This window comes from Ailuropoda melanoleuca, chromosome 20, assembly GCF_002007445.2.
Source record: "Ailuropoda melanoleuca isolate Jingjing chromosome 20, ASM200744v2, whole genome shotgun sequence".
Lineage (NCBI taxonomy): Eukaryota > Metazoa > Chordata > Mammalia > Carnivora > Ursidae > Ailuropoda > Ailuropoda melanoleuca.
Genome location: NC_048237.1, coordinates 25419925 through 25440073, shown reverse-complemented (window position 1 = coordinate 25440073; position 20149 = coordinate 25419925). Strand labels below are relative to the sequence as shown.

Below are 20149 nucleotides of genomic sequence, written 5' to 3'. Positions count from 1 at the left end.
ATATTTGTTAATAGTTTGGGTATAGAATTATAAATCCTTTTCACTAGGAATTTTGAGGGCATTTGCCTATGGTCTTCTTGCTTTCATACTTCCTGTTTAGAAGTCCAGTGTCATTCACTCATAAATTGTTCATGCATAGTTTTTAAATGCCTGATATGTGCAGGCAGTATTCTAAGTGCAAGAAACTGTGACACTGAACAAAATAGAAGTCCTCTGTCAATGACCTTCTAGTTTCAATCCTTTTTTTAAAACTAGAGTATACTTGCTGTAGCAAAGGGACCCAAAAATACAGAACCTTAAATGAAATAGAACTCTATTTCTCACAATGGCCAAGTAAACACCTCTGTTCCACAAGCTAGCAGGACAATTCAGGAATCTCAAAATGGGGCTTCCATCTTTGAGTTTTGAGCAACTGCTTCAGTTATTATCATTTTCTAGCCAGGAGGAAGGTGAATGTCGACAGGTTTTGTTAGAAAAACATGATCTGGGGGCACCTGGGTAGCACAGCGGTTAAGCGTCTGCCTTCAGCTTAGGGCGTGATCCTGGAGTTATGGGATTGAGCCCCACATCAGGCTCTTCCGCTATGAGCCTGCTTCTTCCTTTCCCACTCCCCCTCCTTGTGTTCCCTCTCTCACTGGCTGTCTCTATCTCTGTCGAATAAATAAATAAAATAAAAAAAAAAGAAAAACATGATCTGAGGGGCATCTGGGTGGGTCAATCGGTTGGGTATCTGCCTTAGACTCAGGTCATGATCTCAGGGTCCTGGGATCAAGCCCTCAGTCCAGTTCCCTGCTCGCCAGGGAGCCTGCTTCTCCCTCTCCTGCTCCTCCCGCTGCTTTTGCTCTCTCTCTTTCTCTGTCTCTCTTTCAAATAAATAAAATATTTTTTAAAAAAAAAAAAAAAGGAAAGAAAAGAGAAACATCTGGGTGTTGCTCACATTACTCCTGCTCTCATTCCATTGGTCAAAACTTTGCTACAAGGGAGGCTGAGAGATGTTGCCTGTAGCTAGGCAGCCTTTCGTCTTGCTAAAATACATGGGATCCTGTTACTAAAAGGAAGAAATGGAAAGGTACACTGGGGGACAGTTAGAAGTCTCTGCCACAATATATCCAAGAAAGTTTTAGAATATTCTCTTTATTCCTGATGACCTGTACTTCGCAATGATCTGCTTTAATATGAATCATTTTTTTCTTTCATTTTGTCATCTACTTATTAAGCCCTTTAAATTTTGAGATCATGTGATTTCTAGAAAATGTTCCTTATATTGTTTTGTTAATAATTTCCTCCCAAATATGTTGTCTGACTTGCTTTTTTAGTTCCTTTTCCATATTGTATATCCTAGATTGAGCCTCCAGTTTTCTTGTCTTTTATCTCTTATTGTCCATCTCTTTGTTTTCTTGTTCTTTTTTCTCCAAGATTTCCTCCCTTCATCCTCCCACTCTTTTTTCTTTTCATTAATTGTTGATTTTGAATTTCCAAAAAATTCTTTCTAGTTACCTTTGTTTATGCCATTTTTATATCATCCTATTATTCTGGTTTCATGGATTCACTGTCTTATATTCCATAGGATATTACAGTGTTTTTGGAAAAAAAATTGTTTCTGGTTTTTTTTCCTTTCTGAGTTGCATCTATTAGTTTAGTCTCTTGTCTTTCATATTGGAGTCTTTCCTTTCTTTCCATATTTTAGAGTGAGGCAGTGTAAACTGATGGGAAACGCTATATCCATGGGCAGTTCTAGGACTGTTTAATTTTTCCGAAGAAGGATCTTCGAATCTTCTGCCTGGGTGGTCTGAACATTTAGTATGAAAATCTGTGTTTTTAGCACAGGCTCATGGCCCCACTCTGATGTGTAGATTCACCAGAAAATAAAACCCCCAGTCTCCCACAGAACTTTAATTGCTCCTTATATAGATTTTTTTTTTAAATCTGGAAAGCTTTAATAATTAAAACCAAAATCAAATATGATCTTGCCACCTAAATTTCATCATTCTTTTTTTTTTAATGATTTTTTATTATATTATGTTAGTCACCGTACAGTAAATCCCCGGTTTCCGATGTAAAGTTCGATGATTCATTAGTTGCGTATAACACCCAGTGCACCATGCAATACGTGCCCTCCTTACTACCCATCACCGGTCTATCCCATTCCCCCACCCTCCTCCCCTCTGAGGCCCTCAGTTTGTTTCTCAGAGTCCATAGTCTCTCATGTTTCATTCCCCCTTCTGATTACCCCCCCTTTCTTTATCCCTTTCTTCCCCTACCAATCTTTCTAGTTCTTATGTTCCACAGATGAGAGAAATCATATGATGATTGTCTTTCTCTGCTTGACTTATTTCACTTAGCATTATCTCCTCCAGTGCTGTCCATGTTGCAGCAAATGTTGAGAAATCGTTCTTTCTGATAGCTGAGTAATATTCCATTGTATATATGGACCACAGCTTCTTAATCCAGTCATCTGTTGAAGGGCATCTCGGCTCCTTCCACGATTTAGCTATTGTGGACAATGCTGCTATGAACATTGGGGTGCATATGGCCCTTCTCTTCACTATGTCTGTATCTTTGGGGTAAACACCCAGTAGTGCCATGGCTGGGTCATAGGGTAGTTCAATTTTTAACTTTTTAAGGGACCTCCACACTGTTTTCCAGAGTGGCTGCACCAACCTGCATTCCCACCAACAATGTTAGGAGGGATCCCCTTTCTCCACATCCTTTCCAACGATTGTTGTTTCTTGCCTTGTCTATTTCCTTATATAGATTTAATCAAGTCTTCTGTTTTCATCCCATGTCTTCCATTATACCAAGTACCTTTAACTCCTGATCCCTCCTTTCATTCTGTGGGGGCACATTAAATGCTGTTTGTCAGTATCACTAACTGTAGACATTTGGGTTTCATCTTCCTCTGTTTGTCTCCTTCATATACATTGTAGTCCACCTTCATGTATTGAAGCTTCAGGGTTCAGATGTTTCCTGGCTTCACTGAAGTTTGTTTCTTATTTTCTGTGTTGTTCTGTGGTGGAAATGTTTTTACTATGTATATTAGTTTCTTTTAGTGCTGCTCTAAGAAAGTCCCACAGACGGAGTGGCTTAGAAGGGCGCAGTTCTGGAGGCTGTAAGTCCCCAAATCAAGATGTTGGCAGGGCCTTGCTCTTTCTGAAATATGTAAGAGAGAATCCCTTCTTTGCCTCTTCTAGCTTCTGGCCTTTGCTGACAATCTTTGGCCTCCTTTGGTTTATGGATGCGTCATCTCAGTCTCTACCGCTGTTGTCAGATGGTCATCTTCTCCCTGCATGTTTCTTTGTCCATTCTCCTCTCCTTTTAAAGACCTCAGTCATACTGGATTGGGGTCCACTTTCGTCCTAACTTGATTACATATCTGTAAAGACCCTATTTCTAAATAAGGTCACATTGACAGGTACTGGGTGTTAGCACTTCAGCATATTTTTGGAGGGGACACAATTCAACCCCTAACACCAAGCGATTTTAGAATCAGGAGTTCTAGACATTATTTTGGATGGCAGTAAAATACATTTTCCATATGATAAGGAAAATTTCATTTTGAAATTTAATGGAAAATATTGAGAATAACTGCATAAAATTCTGACTCTCCTAAAACAAATCCTGAAAGAACATAGTATGTATGAAAAGTGCTCACATACAATGGGAAAAACAGCAAGACTCCATTTACAGCAGACATGAATAGACTGTTCACATCAAAGTATGAGCAAGCCTATGTTAAAAGTTACTCTCATACATTACTTATCCCTTGTAAATTGGTACATTAGTATGACCCTTTGGAGAGAAATCTGTAACCAGCATGTGAAACCATGAACATGTTCACACCCTTGGTCTTATTCAGTAGCAGGAGATTGAGTGGCGCCGACTATTGTAGCACCTGCCGTGCTGGGTACTGTAGATTGAGTGGCGAGCAAAAAAACCAAGTTTCTGCCTTCATTTATTCAAAATACCAGTTTGGGGAAGAAGTCACGTACATGAAGATCACGTTGTTCATCCCACTCTCTTGGTTTTTCTAACTGTACTTTCAGCTGCCTAGTGTCGCTTGCTTGTTTCTCTTCATATTCTCAACCTCTAAAGATTGGAAGGCCACAAGGTTCAGTCCCTGGACCTCTTCTCACTCATTGGGTTGGCCCATCCAGTCTTATATCATCTATATAATGATAATTCTCCAATTTTTTTCTCTACCTAGAACCTCTCTCTTGACCTTTTGACCCATATACTCAGTGACCTATTCAACATCTTCATTTAGATACTTAATAGGAATCTCAAACTTGACCTCTCCAAAACTGAGCTTGTTTTCATCCCCTCCAAAGTTGTTCTTCCCACTGCCTCCTTATCCCAGTTCTCAACTGCATCTAATTGCTTAGGTTAAAAATATTGGAGTTATCTTTTACTTCTCTCTTTTTCTCATACCCCAAATGTGATTCATGAGCAAGTCTTGTTACCCTTCAAAATGTATCCAGAATCTATTTCTCACCATCTCTACTGCTGTCACCTTGATCCAAGCCACCATAATCTCTTACCTGGTTTATTATAGTAGCCTCCTAACTTCCCATCTTCCACATAGTCTGTTTTCACTATAGTAGCCAAGTCCTTTTAGAATGTAGGTTAGACCAAAAAGGAAAAAGAATGTAAGTTAGACTTGTCTCACCTGTGCTTGAAGCTCTCCAGTGGCTTTCTATCTCAGTGTAAAAGCCAAAATTCTTTGAAAGGGCCCAGAAGGTTCTATGCAATTTAGCCTCTTTGATGTCGGACTTCATGACCCACTGTTCTCTCCCATCACTCATTCTGCTTCAGCCCCTCAGCCTGCTGCACACAGTAGACACATTCCCACACCAGGACTTCTGCTCTTGCCGTTCCGTGTGCCTAGAATGCTCTTCATCTCTTTGGCCTCACTGCAGGCTCCCTTGCCTCCTTCAGGTTTGTGCCCAGTATTACCTGAGTGAGGTTTTCCCTAGCCACGCTAGTTAAAATTGCTCCCCTCCTGTCTCTTCTTATCCACCTTCCCTACCTAATATTTCTTCTTCTAATTTATAGCCATAATTCTTTTACTTAGTTTTCAAATCTGTTCTCTCTCCCCAACCTAGAATATAAGCTCCATAGGGACATGAAGTTTTGCCTGTTGTTCTTCACTACCATATTGCTATAGTGCCTAGAACAGCATCTGACACTGTAGCAGTTACGCAATAAGTGTTTGTTGAAAAAAGTGGATGGACAGATGTCAAAAAATTGAAAGTAACTTACATAGCTAACTAACATTATAGAAATCACTTAGTAAATTATTCTACATTCATTAGTTTGGAACACTGAAACTATTTAAAATACTCACAAAACCTGATCTTAGAGGGAAGTGCTCTTGATAGTAAATAACACTGTGTTCACACTTCATCAAGGGTTATTTCGTGCCTGCTACGGAGAGTATAACATAGTGGTTAAGTGGGCTACTGTAGAGTCAGACCCATATTCCAAAACTCACACAGCTTTTCTTTTCTTTCTTTGTTTTTTTTTTTTTTTTTAAGATTTTATTTATTTATTTGACAGAGATAGAGACAGCTAGGCGAGAGAGGGAACACACGCAGGGGGAGAGGGAGAGGAAGAAGCAGGCTCATAGCAGAGGAGCCTGATGTGGGGCTCGATCCCAGAACGCCGGGATCACTCCCTGAGCCGAAGGCAGACGCTTAACAACTGAGCCACCCAGGCGCCCCCAAAAACTCTCACAGCTTTTCCACCATCATTCAGATATTTTCTGCTTCCATGAGTGTGTATTTCTGTAAGGAAGAAAAGACCCACCTAAGTCTGACTTAAACAATAAGAAAGCATTCTGACTCAGAAAATTGGAAGTCTAGAGGAAGACCGCTTTAAGACTTGTTGAATCACTGGCTCAATGATGTTATCAAAGACTAGGATCCTTTTCGACTCTTCATTGTTTTGTCCAAATTATTGGCTTTACCTAAGGCTGTTTTCCCTCAAGGTCATAAGAGTGGTGGCAGGAGTAATGGTTTTGTGCTTCTTTGTTCAGTCAGGTAAGAAGGAAAGAGAGATATACAGAGACAGACTGGCAGAGTGCTTTTTCAGAAGGGCAAGGAACTTTCTTTTCAGTAGTCGCTAGCAGATCTTTCACATTTCACTTGTCTGAACTAGGCCACATGCCTACAGCTAAGTCAGTCACTCTGACTGATGGAGTGGATTACACAGATTGACTTGGTCTAATCAGGCCCCATCTTTGGAGCTACAGGATAAGGTCAGCTTTCCCCCAAGTGAAGCATAGGGCTGCATCCATGAAAGGGAGTTAGATAAAAATCGGATCACGTTAAGAAGGTGAGAAGTGAGGGGCCCCTGGGTGGCTCAGTCGTTAAGCGTCTGCCTTCGGCTCAGGGCGTGATCCCGGCGTTCTGGGATCGAGCCCCACATCAGGCTCCTCCGCTGGGAGCCTGCTTCTTCCTCTCCCACTCCCCCTGCTTGTGTTCCCTCTCTCGCTGGCTGTCTCTCCCTCTATCAAATAAATAAATAAAATCTTTAAGAAAAAAAAGAGGTGAGAAGTGAGTCCCATGTGCACTACTTTTTTTTCTTTTTTACTTTTTAAAAAGTATTTATTATTGGGGCACCCGGCTGGCTCAGTGAGTAGAGCATGCAACTCTTGGTGTTAAGGTGATGAGTTCAAACCCCATGTTGGGCATAGAGCACACTTTAAAATAAATAGAGGTTTTTAAAAGTATTTATTATTGAAGTATAGTTGACATACAATGTTATATTAGTTTTAGATATAAAACATAGGGATTTGACAATTCTCTACATTGCTCAGTGTTCACAAGTGTAGTCACTCTGTGTCACTGTATGTTATAATAATATTATTGACTATATTCCCTACGCTGTACTTTTTATTTCTTTGACTTATTTTATAACTGGAAGTTTGTGCCTCTTAATCCCCTTCATCTATCTCACCCATGCCCTTACCCTCCTCCACACTGGAAGCCACCAGTTTGTTCTCTGTGTTTATGAGTCTTTTTCTTTTTGTTTTGTTTTTCAGAATTCACATATAAGTGAAATCATATGGTATTTGTCTTTCTCTGTCTGACTTATTACTACTTAACCTCATACCCTCTAGGTCCATCCATATTGTCACAAATGACAAGATCTCATTCTTTTTTGTGGCTGAGTAATATTCCTCTGTGTGTGTGTGTGTGTGTGTGTGTGTGTGTGTGTGTGTGTACGTGGTATTTCTATTTTTTTTTATTTTTTGAGGAACCTCCATTATTGTTTCCGCAGTGGGTGCACCAGTTTATATTCCCAACAACAGTTCATGAGGGTTCCCTTTTCTCCACATCCCAACACTTGTTATTTTTCTGATTGGAGTTGGGGTGCACTGGGCCAGACTGGCTGACTACACCACATGGGATATATTCACTATCACCAAGAGTAGTTCGCTTCCAAAGACAGGGCCAACGATGCTGATCAGGCCAAAGGAGTATATCTCCAGCAGATAGTGCTCTGCCTGACCTCCCACACCATGTGCCGACACCCCGTAGGCATACTTTGTTTTTGACACCCTGAGCTAATAGCACGCATGAGGTGACTGCAGAGTCACAAGATCAGGACAGCAGTTTTTTTACATGGAGTAAAGATATTAACATCTCTACTTGGATATCACATAAAGAGTTCACACTCCATATGTTTAAATTAAACTCATCAGCTTTCTCAGCTAGTTCCTATGAGCCCAGTCTTAATGTAATGATAAACAAGACATGGTCACTGCTTTTATAACAAGTGTTGGTCAGCAAATAGAGTTGGTCCATAACTACAGGTATTCTTTTTATCATATGAAAAAAAAAATGAAAAGAGTTCTTATTCTATGTCTGTTTGGCATAGAATTTTCCCAGGTGCTTTATTATTTTGTAAATTCTTTTTAATGTGGTTACATAACATGTCCTTTATCACTGAGAAACTTGAAAGAGAAAGGATTATTTAATACAACCCTACCTTTTTGTCTCCTAGTTGGGGGTTTTATCACCTGTGTAGAAATGTATCTGATACTGGCTGCTTCAAAAACACAAGGTCTCTGATTATATATGATCTTCCTCTGGAAGTTACTACAATTTCTACAAACATGTTTGTTTTGTCTGTTTTAGATTTTAAAAGGTTTTTCAAGGAGCAGAATCTCATTATTAATCTTATTTAAATTGTCTGTTTTCAGGTGGCTGTAGTATCTGCCCTATACCAAGCATTACCCCTGTTGTACTAGTGCTTAGGGACACAGAAGGACATACACACTGCCCTGAGAAAGCTGGTGGCTCGGTGGAGAGTATAGCTAAACCAACAGTTAACTACAATACAGTCTGACATTTGCTATGGCAGAGGTGATCACAGATTGAAAGAAAGTCGTATCTTACGGTTGCCCTGTGAATTGTGGTTAAACCAATCTCTTTTACCCCCAGAATCTTTCTTCAGCTCCTGTGGTAGTTTACATAAACTGAGTGAAGAGCCGCTGATCCCCCCTCCGCTTCCTCCTCGAAAAAAGTTTGAGGACGATGCTTCAAACTCCAAGGTAGTCAGCAGCACTGAGTCTGCCTTCACGCGTTCAACTCATTCAGAGTGGCGAGTCTTCAGATAATTCTTGGTCTTATAAAAAGTCTGTAAATCATACTTTGGCTACCCTTTATAGTTTTTAAATGCTTCAGTTGTTTTATCTGAAAAATACTTTTAATAATTGCTTAATTCTCCTTTATATTTTTTTCTAAAAAGAGGCTGGGCAGGCAGATTCACAGATACTCAGAAGTATGTTTTCCTTCTGGTAGAAAGGGGGAAAACTTTAGTATTCAAAGAATTCTTCAAACTTTAAACCAGTACTTCTCAAACTGTAGGCTGCATCAGAATGACCTGGGAGGCTTATTAAAACTAGATTGCTGAGTTTCTAATTCAGTAGGTCTAGGGTGGGACCCAGGAATTTGCATTTTTTAACAAGTTCCCTACTGGTGCTGATGCTGCTGGTCCCTGGATCACACTTGAGACCCAGCACGGTAAGCCTCACTGGGGAAGGTAGAAGTAGATGGCCGGAAAGCAGAAGCTGGACATTGAGTTCCCTTGACATCATGTTCTTTAATGGCTACAAAGCTATGTATTCCTTTGACTGACTTGCGTATTACAGTTAAAATGCATAAATTTTTGAAAGGTATATAAAGTGAGATAACCTGAGGGTTTATGTTCTAAGATTCCAATGAAAACATCTCATATATAAAAATAATAAACTAGGCCCCAAATTAAACTGGGAGTATTTTACTCATGAATCTGATCATTAAATCAGATTAATCTGTTTAGAGCTTCTGGATTTAACTGAACACATAAGAATTTTTCAGTCTTTTAAAGCTTAACAGATTTTTCAGGAGAATGGAGGTATAATTTAATTTTTTTTTTTTTGAGGGAAATACGAAATCTGATGATGACCCCCCTGCTATTCCACCAAGACAGCCTCCTCCTCCAAAGGTAAAACCCAGAGCTCCTGCTCCTACTGGTGCATTTGACGGGCCTCTGCACAGTCCACCTCCACCGCCACCAAGAGACCCTCTTCCTGATACCCCTCCACCAGTTCCCCTTCGGCCTCCAGAGCACTTTCTAAACTGCCCGTTTAATCTTCAGCCACCTCCACTAGGACATCTGCACAGAGACCCAGACTGGTTCAGAGATGTTAGTACCTGCCCAAACTCGCCAAATACTCCTCCTAGCACACCCTCTCCGAGAGTACCACGTCGATGCTACGTGCTCAGTTCTAGTCACAACCACCTTGCTCATCCTCAAGCTCCCCCTGTTCCACCGAGGCAGAGTTCAAGCCCTCACCTGCCAAACCTACCAAAACTGCCACCAAAGACTTACAAACGGGAGCTTTCGCACCCTCCGTCATTCAGACTGCCTGTGCTAGAAAATGCGGAAACTCCTCAGTGACCTTAGCCATATGTAGTCATTGACACTGGAATGGTATTTGTAAAGGGTTTTTTTTTTAATTTATTCAAAAAAGGCATAGTATTTTAGTACTTTTTACAAATAATGCTCTTACAAAAATGCTACTGATCAAATAAGCTTTTAAAATTGGAAAAGTAAAAATACAAAAGTCCTTTATCATTATCCTCAGGTGATCAGTAGCATTGCCTTGTCTTGGATCCTCAGTGCTGCCAAAAGGCCAGTATAAAGAATTTATATTTGCACTGTAGACTCTGCTAAAATATGGTTTAAAGTGACATTGATTGCACTGAAAGGGGATAGTGCATTTGTGGAATTTTTCAAATTTGGATAATAGACGCCTTTTTAAGGCAGTGAATTTACACAGATATAGGGGGTGTGTGGTATTACTGATTTTTAAAACTCTTTGACCATCTTCTAGTTTTTACTTCTAGTTTTTACGTTTAGGGAGAATTGTGAAAAACACCCAGTGTTCTTAAACTCTTTAATGCCATGTCTTAAATGCCAGAATTTGCTGCTGAAGACAAAAATGAAAAATAGAATGAAAGTAATAGGATGCACTGTAAGTGTTTATTATTTTGTCAAAATGTATACAGAGACTACCTAACCCAATCATAGAGGGAAAAAGGGCATGTATCTCATTCAGATGTGCCTTTTGGTTTTGCAGACTATGGTGTCTTTAGCTAATGAGTTGCCTATTGTTTTGGAAAACAAAGTTAATTAATATGCCATGTATGTACAGTTTTGTTTATATTGTATATTTAAAGATAATGCTAATAACCTATATAAATTTAAGTGACTCAAGGCCTATAATACAATCTGCTACTTTACTAATTCAGAAATTCAGAGGAAAATTTCTTATGGCATAGGAACCAACTGCCTTGCCCTCAAAACATAGTAACGTTCTCTATAAATCTCATGTTAACTAAAGTAAAAAAAATTATTTTTTAGATTGGTAACATTTAAACCGGCAAACATACTTAAAGCTTTATTAAACTTTCTATTCCGAGAAGTGAGTAAAAGTTTTATTTGCCATTTGGACTCCTGGGTTCAAAGTGATGAAAAAGTGTGTTTTGCTGATAGTGCTGTAGCAGCAGTTGTAAAGTGGCCAGAAGCCACGTTGTTTATTTACTGGTCTGTGGCCTTTTACTGTGCTTTGTATCAGAGTTCTTAACGAGATTAATAAATCACCCCAGTCTTAATTTTTAAAAGACTTTTAAATATGTGTTTTCATTATAAGAAACAAGGGAGAGATTGTTGAATTCTGTGGAAATACACCCACATTATTTTCAGTATTTTGTGCAATTTAAATTACGTAGTCCCAAAGAATTTTATGTAAATTTTAGAAGGATAACTTTGTCTTAACTGTTAAAACAGCGATCAGCAAGCTTCCAGCAACCATTTTTATGCATTCAGATGAAAAATTAGCATGCAAGGAAACTCTTGGTAAGGAGGGTTGTAGCCTGCTTGGTAGAATCTTGAAAACTGCCTGGATTTAAAGCCAATAACTACCGAGTGAATTAGCCTCCTGGTAAAAACACTCGGAGTTTGCCTTAAGAGCAGGTGACAATACCAGCTTTGTCTGGAAGAGCGGTTGAAGCTACCTGTCTGCTAAGCCAGGCTTGTAACTTAGAGGAGTGAGGCTGACCGACCACGCCCTGCTAATGCTGCCTGCCCAGCTTTGTGCCTTTGCGCACGCGCCGTGGCGCCAACTTCGCCACTAGGAGGCGCCGGGCCCTCTTCAGGCGGCCTTGGGCGGTGCGTGTGGGTGTGACGTCAGTGCGCGCGCCGCTTCTTGTTGCCGGGCGGCGATGGCGGCTCCTCTGGAGTCCTCGGCGGAGGACGCACTGCGGAACTTTGTTCGAGTTTTGGAAAAGCGAGACGGCACGGTGTTACGACTGCAGCAGTATGGCTCGGGCGGCGTGGGCTGCGTTGTTTGGGACGCTGCCATTGTCCTTTCTAAGTACCTGGAAACGCCCGGGTTTTCCGGCGACGGGGCTCACGCTCTGAGCCGGCGGTCCGTGCTGGAGCTGGGCTCCGGCACTGGGGCCGTGGGGCTCATGGCTGCTACCCTCGGGTAAGAGCTGGCCGGAGGGGGTGCCGCTTCGTTCGGGAAACCCGGATTCGTGGTTCACGACGCTTGTGCCTACACCTCAATCGACGTTATTTTGTAGGGCTGATGTTGTGGTCACAGATCTTGAGGAATTGCAAGACTTGCTGAAGATGAATATTAATATGAACAAGCATCTTGTCACTGGTTCTGTTCAAGCCAAGGTACTGAAATGGTTTGTATGGCCTTTCAGCTTGTTTTAAGATAACGATCTGTAGTTTGCTTTAAATTGCGTTTCACTAAAAGCACAGTTAATACGAAGGGGACCTTCCAGAACTTGTTTAGAGAACAGTGTTTTAGATTATTAAAGCAACAGTTAAAATATTTGGTTGACATTTTTAAGGGGGGAAGAAATAGAAGACTTTCCATCTCCGCCAGACTACATACTGATGGCCGACTGCATATACTATGAAGAGGTAAGTATTCCGTGAGTGAAGTGTCTATCTTTAGAAGTTGTATCATAATTCGTGGATTCCAAAGTGCTTATTTCTTCACCTTTTAACATCTCTGAAGGCAGGATATTTGTCCTATAGTTGATGACACAGTAAAGAACATTAAGCTTACCAGGAACTATATGCATGTACTCGTGATAAACATAAAGACCTGTGAAACATGTTGACAAAAGTGTTATGTGCATTTTACTAGAGGCTTCTGTAATATTTTAAAGATTTTGCCATTTGGATCTGTTAAGAGAAGCTAAGGGGTTTTTTTTTAAGCTCTTTCCAGTGAACAAGTTAACCATGACGTTGAGAATTAAGTTGCACTGTAAAGAATTCATTGTTCTGGGGCAAGATTGATTCAGGATGGTATTTTTTAAAATATCAGTCTGTATAATATTGTGGGCATCACATTTTTAAAATAACAAACATTGAACTACCTTATGCTCAAGTTAGGGTCGGACTTACTTTTGTGGGTAAAATCCCAAGTTAAAATAGATTAAATAAAATTAATTTTTAAAGAGTGAGGTCGGTTTCATTTGTTTTCCCATGGTAACTCCAAAATGCAGTCATTTGAGTCTTGGAAACTGAAATCAATACAATGGTTGATTAATGAAGAGTTTACCAGTCATTAGCTACAGAGCTTTAACCACATATACTTTGTCGATTGATTCAAAGATGGATAAATTGGAGGGGAGTTAATAGTTACTCTCCACTTCCCCTACCCCCTTTTTATAGTAAAAATATAAATTTTTAAAAATCGTACGTAAAAGTGATATTCCTTTTTGAACAGTCTTTGGAGCCGTTGTTGAAAACTCTAAAAGATCTTAGTGGATTTGAGACTTGTATTATATGTTGTTACGAACAACGAACAATGGGAAAAAATCCAGAAATTGAGAAAAAATATTTTGAGGTAAGTCGTAGATCTGTTTCTGTAGTGCGTCATGTGACTTCATCGAGGCTTTATGTGACTGTGTGTTCACATATATTAGGGTAATTTAGAGTGGGGAACACATTCTGCTCGTATGAATCCAAGGAGAGTATCCTTCATTGCCCACCATTCTACTAAGCTTCTCCCCCCACCTTTTTCATCTTTTCTGATCCTTTTTCTTTTTCTTTTCTAATAAGTTGCTCTAGTATCTACAGAACAACCTAAAATAATAACGGTAACACCCTTGTCTTTTCTAGGAAAGTTTTCCATGTTTCTTTATTAAACATGATGCTGGCTTTTGGGAACATAGTAATGTATTACTTTTGGAATCAGAAATATATGTGATACATTTTTATGTCTTTGTTTTTCTCTGCATTTTTATGAAAGCTTCGACCAAGATATCCTATCTGCTTTCTGGAATGTTTTTTGGTTTTGTTTTCTTACTTTTTACTTTGAAATAATTAAAGACTTACAGAAAGTTGCAAGAGTGGTACATAGAGCCCCATGTATCGTTCACCTGTCTTCCCCCAGTGGTCCTCCAAACCCTTCTGATGGGCAAAAATCAATTACAAGTGACTCCGCTTGAGGGTACATCTACACAGCCCTGCAATTTATCTACTGAAAGGACTACTGTGCTTAAATAAGAATGTAAATACATGACTCTGCCTCAGATAGGTGCTAAAATTGTTTTTTATTTTCATGTTTTTCTTGAAAGTAAAGAATGTTAATGAACTTTTGAGACTGTAATTGAAAATTCTATATTGTTAAACAGTTTAAATTGAGTCAAACACATGTAAGCTACACATATATCAAGTGCTTGGCTCAGTTTTTCATATGTATACACCCGAGCAATCACCACTCTACAGAAAAATACAGACTATTTTCAGGACCTCAGAAGGCTCCCATGTGCCCTTTTCCAGTCAGTACTCCTCCAAAGTTAACTGTCACTCTGACTTCTGTCGCCACAGGAAATTTCCTATTATTGATTTTGAAGTATATCTCTTTTAAATTTATAGCTCCTCCAGCTAGACTTTGACTTTGAAAAAATTCCTTTGGAGAAACATGATGAAGAATATCGAAGCGAGGATATTCATATTTTATACATCAGAAAGAAAAAATCGGTAAATACATTCCCACCTCTTTATCCTCTGAGGAGATCTCATTAGCTGGGTACTGTCTCTGGGCTAATGTGTGGTGTAGATTGATTTTGATGTGGGGAAACAGTTCTAATGACTCACTGGCACTCTCAGTGTTTAGATCACTTAATCTACCTGGCCTTGGATTCTTCCTCTAAAAAAAAAAAACAAAAAAAACCAGGCTTCTTTGATAAAGGTCCTTTCCATCTGTAAATAATAGAGCTTTGTAATTGGGCATTACCTCAGGCAAATATCTTAGCTATTTGTACATTTCTTTTATCTCTCAGAGATTTAAAAATGCCCGTTCTGACTTTTGTGAACGTTTTCCAACCATTCAAATTATTTTAAATAGTCTAAAGTAAAGTATAGCAAGGTAGATCTGCCCAGTAAATAAAAATGCACTCAAATAGAATTTATTTGTGTTACCCTTTTTTCTTGCTTCCTTTACCTGTTACAACAGTTACATTTCATATAAGTTGCCTCTGTATGCCAAGAGTTTGCTGTGTGTAGAGGGGAAGAATTGTATTTCATCCATTTTGTTTGTATCACCTTTTGTATATGTGACTAGTATAAGGCAAGGACATGATCTAATTTATGAATTAAGGGTGCTAAATTTAGTAAGTCCCACTTGTTCCTGTTATCTTTGCTTTGATTAAGTTTATTCATGATGAAGTTCTCTGATTATGTGAATTCTAGCCAAAAGCAAATAGCTTGTAAGTTGGGGGATCAAGGCTAGGTATTAGAACTGTAAGAAATGAGAGGCGGTGGGATTAGTAATTCAGATCTACTAACTTTCATTTGACATAGTGCTGGAGATCCAAAGATAAATTTTTAAAATGTTTTATGCCTTAAGGAATCTGGTTTTAGCTCAAGCTGTTGTGTAGTTTTAAAAGTAGAGGTTTTTTTGAGGCATAAAGATTTTGTCTCCTACATGTAAAGGCTTTTTTTTTTTTTTGCGAAGAATTACTTCTTTTTACAAAATTGATAAGATTCACCCTTTTAAAATGTACAGTTCAGTGGTTTTTAGTATATTCACAGAGTTGCACAATTGTCACCACTTTTGAATTCTAAACATTGTTTATTGCCCCAAAAAGAAACCCCGTACCCATTAGCAGTCACTTGCTGTTCCCACCTCTCCCTGATCTTTGGCAGCCACCAGTCTGTTCTCTGCCTGTGGAGTTGCCTGTTCTGAACATTCCATAGAAGTGGAATCACACACTATGTGGCTTCTTGTATCTGGCTCCTTTTTATAGTTTTAGAAATAAAATATAGTTTTAATATTTCTTTGATATACTACACCTTATCCATCCATTCATCAGTCATTAGGCATTTCAGTGGTTTTTCACTTTTTGGCAATAATGAATACTGCAATGAATATTTATGTAAGAATTTTTGGGTGACTTATGTTTTCAAATCTCTTGGGTATATACCTAAGAGTAGAATTGCTAGGTCACATGGGAACTCCATGTTTAACTTCCGGTGAATTGGCCAAACTGTACTCCAAAGCTGCTGTACCATTTTACATTCCCACCGGCAGTGGTGGAGGGTTCTCATTCCTTCGTATCTTCGCCAGCGCTTGTCATTGTCCATCTTTTTGATGGTAGTCGTCTCAGTAGGGGTGAAGTGGTGTCACATTGTGGTTTTTATTTTCATATCTTGAATGACTAATGTGGAATGTCTTTTCATATATTTACTGGCCATTTGTATATCTTTACAGAAATACTTAGCCTGGTTTTTGTTTGTTTGTTTTTAAGATATTTATTTGTCAGAGAGAGACAGTGAGAGAGGGAACCCAAGCAGGGAGAGTGGGAGAGGGAGAAGCAGACTCCCCACTGAGCAGGGAGCCCAATGTGGGGCTCGATCTCAGGACCCTGGGATCATGACCTGAGCCGAAGGCAGATGCTTAACCGACTCAGCCACCCAGGTGTCCCATACTTAGCCTTTTTTAAATTGAGTTGTCTTCTTACTGTTGAGTTGTAATAGTTCCTTATATATTCTGGATACTAGACCCTTAGCAGATACATGACTTTCAAATACTTTGTCCCATTCTGTGGTTTGTCTTTTTTTTTTTTTTTCTTGATAGTATGTCCTTTGAAGCACAAAGCTTTTTAATTTTGATGATGTCCAGTATATGTGATTTTTTTTGGTTGTTTTGTTTTAGGTATCAGCAAAAAACCGTCTTTTAAAAAATTCTGCATAGTTGTTCATTTGAATTGCATTTAGCCATTATTAAGCATATTGCTTAGTATTAAGTACCCAGTAAATACTTAATTTTTTATAAGAAATCAGTCTTTAAAGCTTTCATTTTTTTTTCCTTATAGAAATCTCCATCGTGAAATCTTTAGTCCTCTTACCCAAGCTCTCTAACAACCTGGGTAAGCTAAAGATGTGAATGGAGCATGTGAATACAGCATGGGAAGATTGTGTTCACAGATTTTTCCAGCATGTCCATAGAGATTCAATATATAACTGACAACCACCATGGGCTGCCTGCAGTTCGAAAAATGATTACTGACTGCCTGCCAATGGGCCTGAAATCCAACTTAGTTTACTTGTAGCTCAGCGTCAAGTTCTGCTTAGAAGAAAATTGTGTATCAGTCACTCCTCAAATGAATATAGGTGTTGAGGTTTGCCTAAAGTCTGCCAGAAATAAACAGTGAAGTGGCTTGGTTGACTTGGCATTATTGTCGGGAAACTAGAGATAAACTGATCCAGTTTCTAAAGAGAGATATCTATTACTATGTAATTCTGTTTAAGTTGCAACTAATAAAATTTAGTTGTCTTCAAGATCAGTAAATCTAAAAGTTGGTTTTTATTTTAATGTAATTTTGCAGTGGTTTTTATCGTATGTACCTTCCACTTCATTGCTGTTATTACGATAGCCTTAGCATTTAAATGTTCTTTTACTTAAAAAAAAAAAAAGAAAACCTGAATATACTGTTTTGTATACTTCTATTAGCCAAAGTTTTATTCTTTTCTTCCACCGTACATGTCTATGTGAGTTAGATAGTAAATTATACTGTAATGAGTTGGTAGGAATGAAAGTAAGAAATCAGGAGGGGGGAAAAGGTATCTTTAAAAACTTTCTTTCATTTGAGAATGGAGTAGGAATAAAAGTCCAGTTTCAGGCTTGTGCACTTACGTGGCTCTTGCACTTTTCTTTGCATATATCTTCTAGGAAAATGGCTAAAATCACCAGTGTTGTTTACATGAAACAGAGAACTGTTTTTAAATAACTACAAATGTTGTTCTATATACATTGACCAAGTGATTTTGATTCTGTGTATTCTCTGTTTTATGATGTTACAATAATCATCTGCTCACAGACTGATCGAGGACACGCCAGTTGTGAAGAGTAATACTAACTGGATAGAATTCTGGTACTTGTAGGCATTGGTGCAAGGTGGCACATTTTATGTATTAAATAAACATTGTTTTTGAGATCCTGTGATTTTGTGAATGTTTCAGAAATAGCTTTGAAGAAAATGAACATCTAAATCAGACTTTCCAGAAAAAGCAAAAGCAGCCCTATTTAGAGAAATTAAAAGATCCAAGTCAAAAGAACCATTCTTTCCCTCAGGCTCCCTTCGGTCTTTAAAGTTTGTCTTGCTGTTCTTTTTCAAAACACGTTGTTCATACCGCTCTTAGCATTTCATTAAGCAGTTTACTAAACTGTGCAAACTAAATATATGATTCTTTGTTAGTTACAGATAGCACCAGTTATCATTAGTGAAGTCTTGGCACAGATGACTACTTTCTAGCCTATTCCATAACATCGTGCAACTTAAAAAAATAAGTCTGACATTGACCACCTATAGGAATCCGCTTATATTCTCAGATCCCTGTTCACCCTCCTCCTCTCTTCACTAGACTTCTACTATTCAGTGCCTCTGGGTCTTAGGCCTAAGGTGCCCCTTGGCATTCCTATAGGAAAGCCCAGCTCCTTTACCTCACCTAGGTGCACCTTACAATCCAAAATTCTCTGGAGGAGTTGGGTTGAGGTCAGCCTCTGCAGTTTTGCCAGAATCACCCCTTTACTTGTGTGTGCTTCCTTCCCTTCCCTGTCCTGTTCCCACTCAATTCACCACCTCAATATGTCACTTGCATACATTTATCGCCATCTGTTCTGGAGAACTGACCTAAGTTACTGACTGTAGATTTAAGTAATTTGTAACATTAAATCATGGGATTTTTTTTTTCCTATTGGAATAAGGCCAAAGCAGAGATTAAAAGATACCAAATCTCAAAAAAGAAAAAGGTACCAAGTCTCCACATAGTAAGATCAGAGAACCACTGGTCGTTAGGATCAGCAAGCACTGAGAGGGCTGCCAGTTCAAGTAACATCCCTGTCACGAACCACCATTCCACAGACAGCCAGGGAGGCCTGGAAGAGGTCTCTCTTTGAGGAGCGCAGCATTGGGGACTGGGATCTAATCCTTTGGGCTCTCTCATGAGGGAGGGAAGAAGGTGCATCTGCACTCAGAAACAACAGGAGGGAGGCGTGAAGGAAAAATTCAAGATTTAGGTTGCTTCTAAGAAGGGAGCCCGGCATTTTCTCACTTGTTTGGATTTACCCAGCAGATTAGCACATCTGTGTTTTTATTTCAGAGCATGGGAATGAAATTGGAGAGGTGTTAAAGCTGGGTCCTGCCAGCCAGTGTTGATACAGGAGTTGGCGGTCAGAGGACTTGTGCAACAACACGGAGAAGTACAAAGGCAGGTGCAGATGAGTGAGGTGTGATGCCATGGACTGGGGATCAACCAGAATACCGCCAGCTCCAATCTCGAGGGACTGCTAGGGCTGGGGGCAGGTGGGGAGACAGCTCAGGAATGAACGTCTGGGCCTCTAGGTGAATGGGGGCTTGCCACTGTGCACCACAAAACCCATAGGCCAGTTATCAGAATGCAGTTATAGCCGATTAGGGAGCCCCAGTTTAAGGAGGTGTTTCTCAAACTGGGCTGCACATGGAATCATCGGGAAAATTAAAAGCAAACAAAGCCATGTTCAGGTCCCAGTTCAATTAAGAGGCATGGGGTTTTTGTTAAAGGGCTCCAGGTGGTTTGAGTATTTAGCCTAAATTGAGAACTGCTGTGTTAAGGAAGCCTAGCATCTATTTCCCAAGGGGAAGAGAGCAAAGAGAGGAGAAATATAAAAATAAACCACCCATGATTAGAGTGGGCCTATACTGCATAAGGAGGGAAAGAGCTTTGAATCCAATGTGGAATCATCTAAGAAATAGGTTTTAAAATAAACAGGACTGAGCTTTAGAAATTGAGTGTTTACCTGAAATTTTAGAGAACTTGGTCAAGAAGGCAAAGGTGATGCTACTCAAGAGGAAAGGGGAGTCCAATAGCTGGAAAAGTAAAATTGCTACAGGCTAGTCTCCAGTGACTTGCGTCTCCCCCGTATACCAGTTATAACTAAGTCTTTGAGATTGCATAACTTGGAACTATACCTGAGGTGTAGCTCATACCTGCGGGTCTGTGACTCTTACGTTTCGTGAACTTGGGAATGAAGTTAGGTAATTTTTAATTATTTTAGGAATTATTAATCCGGAATGATAATAGGATT

General features: G+C 39.4%; 2 protein-coding genes across 12 annotated transcripts in view; both read left to right on the top strand.

The window, feature by feature from the left end:
- SOS2 (SOS Ras/Rho guanine nucleotide exchange factor 2) overlaps positions 1 to 11177 on the top strand; it is a 127479-nt gene extending 116302 nt beyond the window's left edge. For 8 of the 10 annotated variants that reach the window (XM_034648589.1, XM_034648585.1, XM_034648584.1 and 5 more), the window contains 2 exons: positions 8448 to 8557; positions 9430 to 11177. In XM_034648589.1, the coding sequence (XP_034504480.1) occupies positions 8448 to 8557; positions 9430 to 9948 (629 nt within the window). In that variant the 3' untranslated portion in view covers positions 9949 to 11177. Of the gene's footprint in view, positions 1 to 8206; positions 8370 to 8447; positions 8559 to 9429 lie in introns of those variants that run through there. The other 2 variants (XM_034648586.1, XM_034648587.1) reach the window with 2 other exon arrangements.
- A 143-nt stretch (positions 11178 to 11320) lies between these two features.
- VCPKMT (valosin containing protein lysine methyltransferase) lies at positions 11321 to 18020 on the top strand. 2 transcript variants are annotated; one of them, XM_002921991.4, is made up of 6 exons: positions 11321 to 12040; positions 12138 to 12248; positions 12417 to 12489; positions 13304 to 13423; positions 14458 to 14562; positions 16899 to 18020. In XM_002921991.4, exons 1-6 carry the CDS (start codon positions 11775 to 11777, stop codon positions 16911 to 16913), a joined length of 690 nt encoding a protein of 229 aa, XP_002922037.1. In that variant the 5' UTR covers positions 11321 to 11774; the 3' UTR covers positions 16914 to 18020. The 2 variants fall into 2 exon arrangements, with proteins under 2 accessions (XP_002922037.1, XP_019658127.1); XM_019802568.2 differs by lacking the exon at positions 13304 to 13423.
- Positions 18021 to 20149: the final 2129 nt, after the last annotated feature.

Bases quoted from the DNA above. Each gene is read 5' to 3' on its own strand.
- VCPKMT (XM_002921991.4), top strand. From the start codon at position 11,775: ATGGCGGCTCCTCTGGAGTCCTCGGCGGAGGACGCACTGCGGAACTTT. The intron at 12,490-13,303 runs GTAAGTATTCCG...CTTTTTGAACAG, and splicing joins ACTGCATATACTATGAAGAG to TCTTTGGAGCCGTTGTTGAA. The intron at 13,424-14,457 runs GTAAGTCGTAGA...TTAAATTTATAG, and splicing joins TTGAGAAAAAATATTTTGAG to CTCCTCCAGCTAGACTTTGA.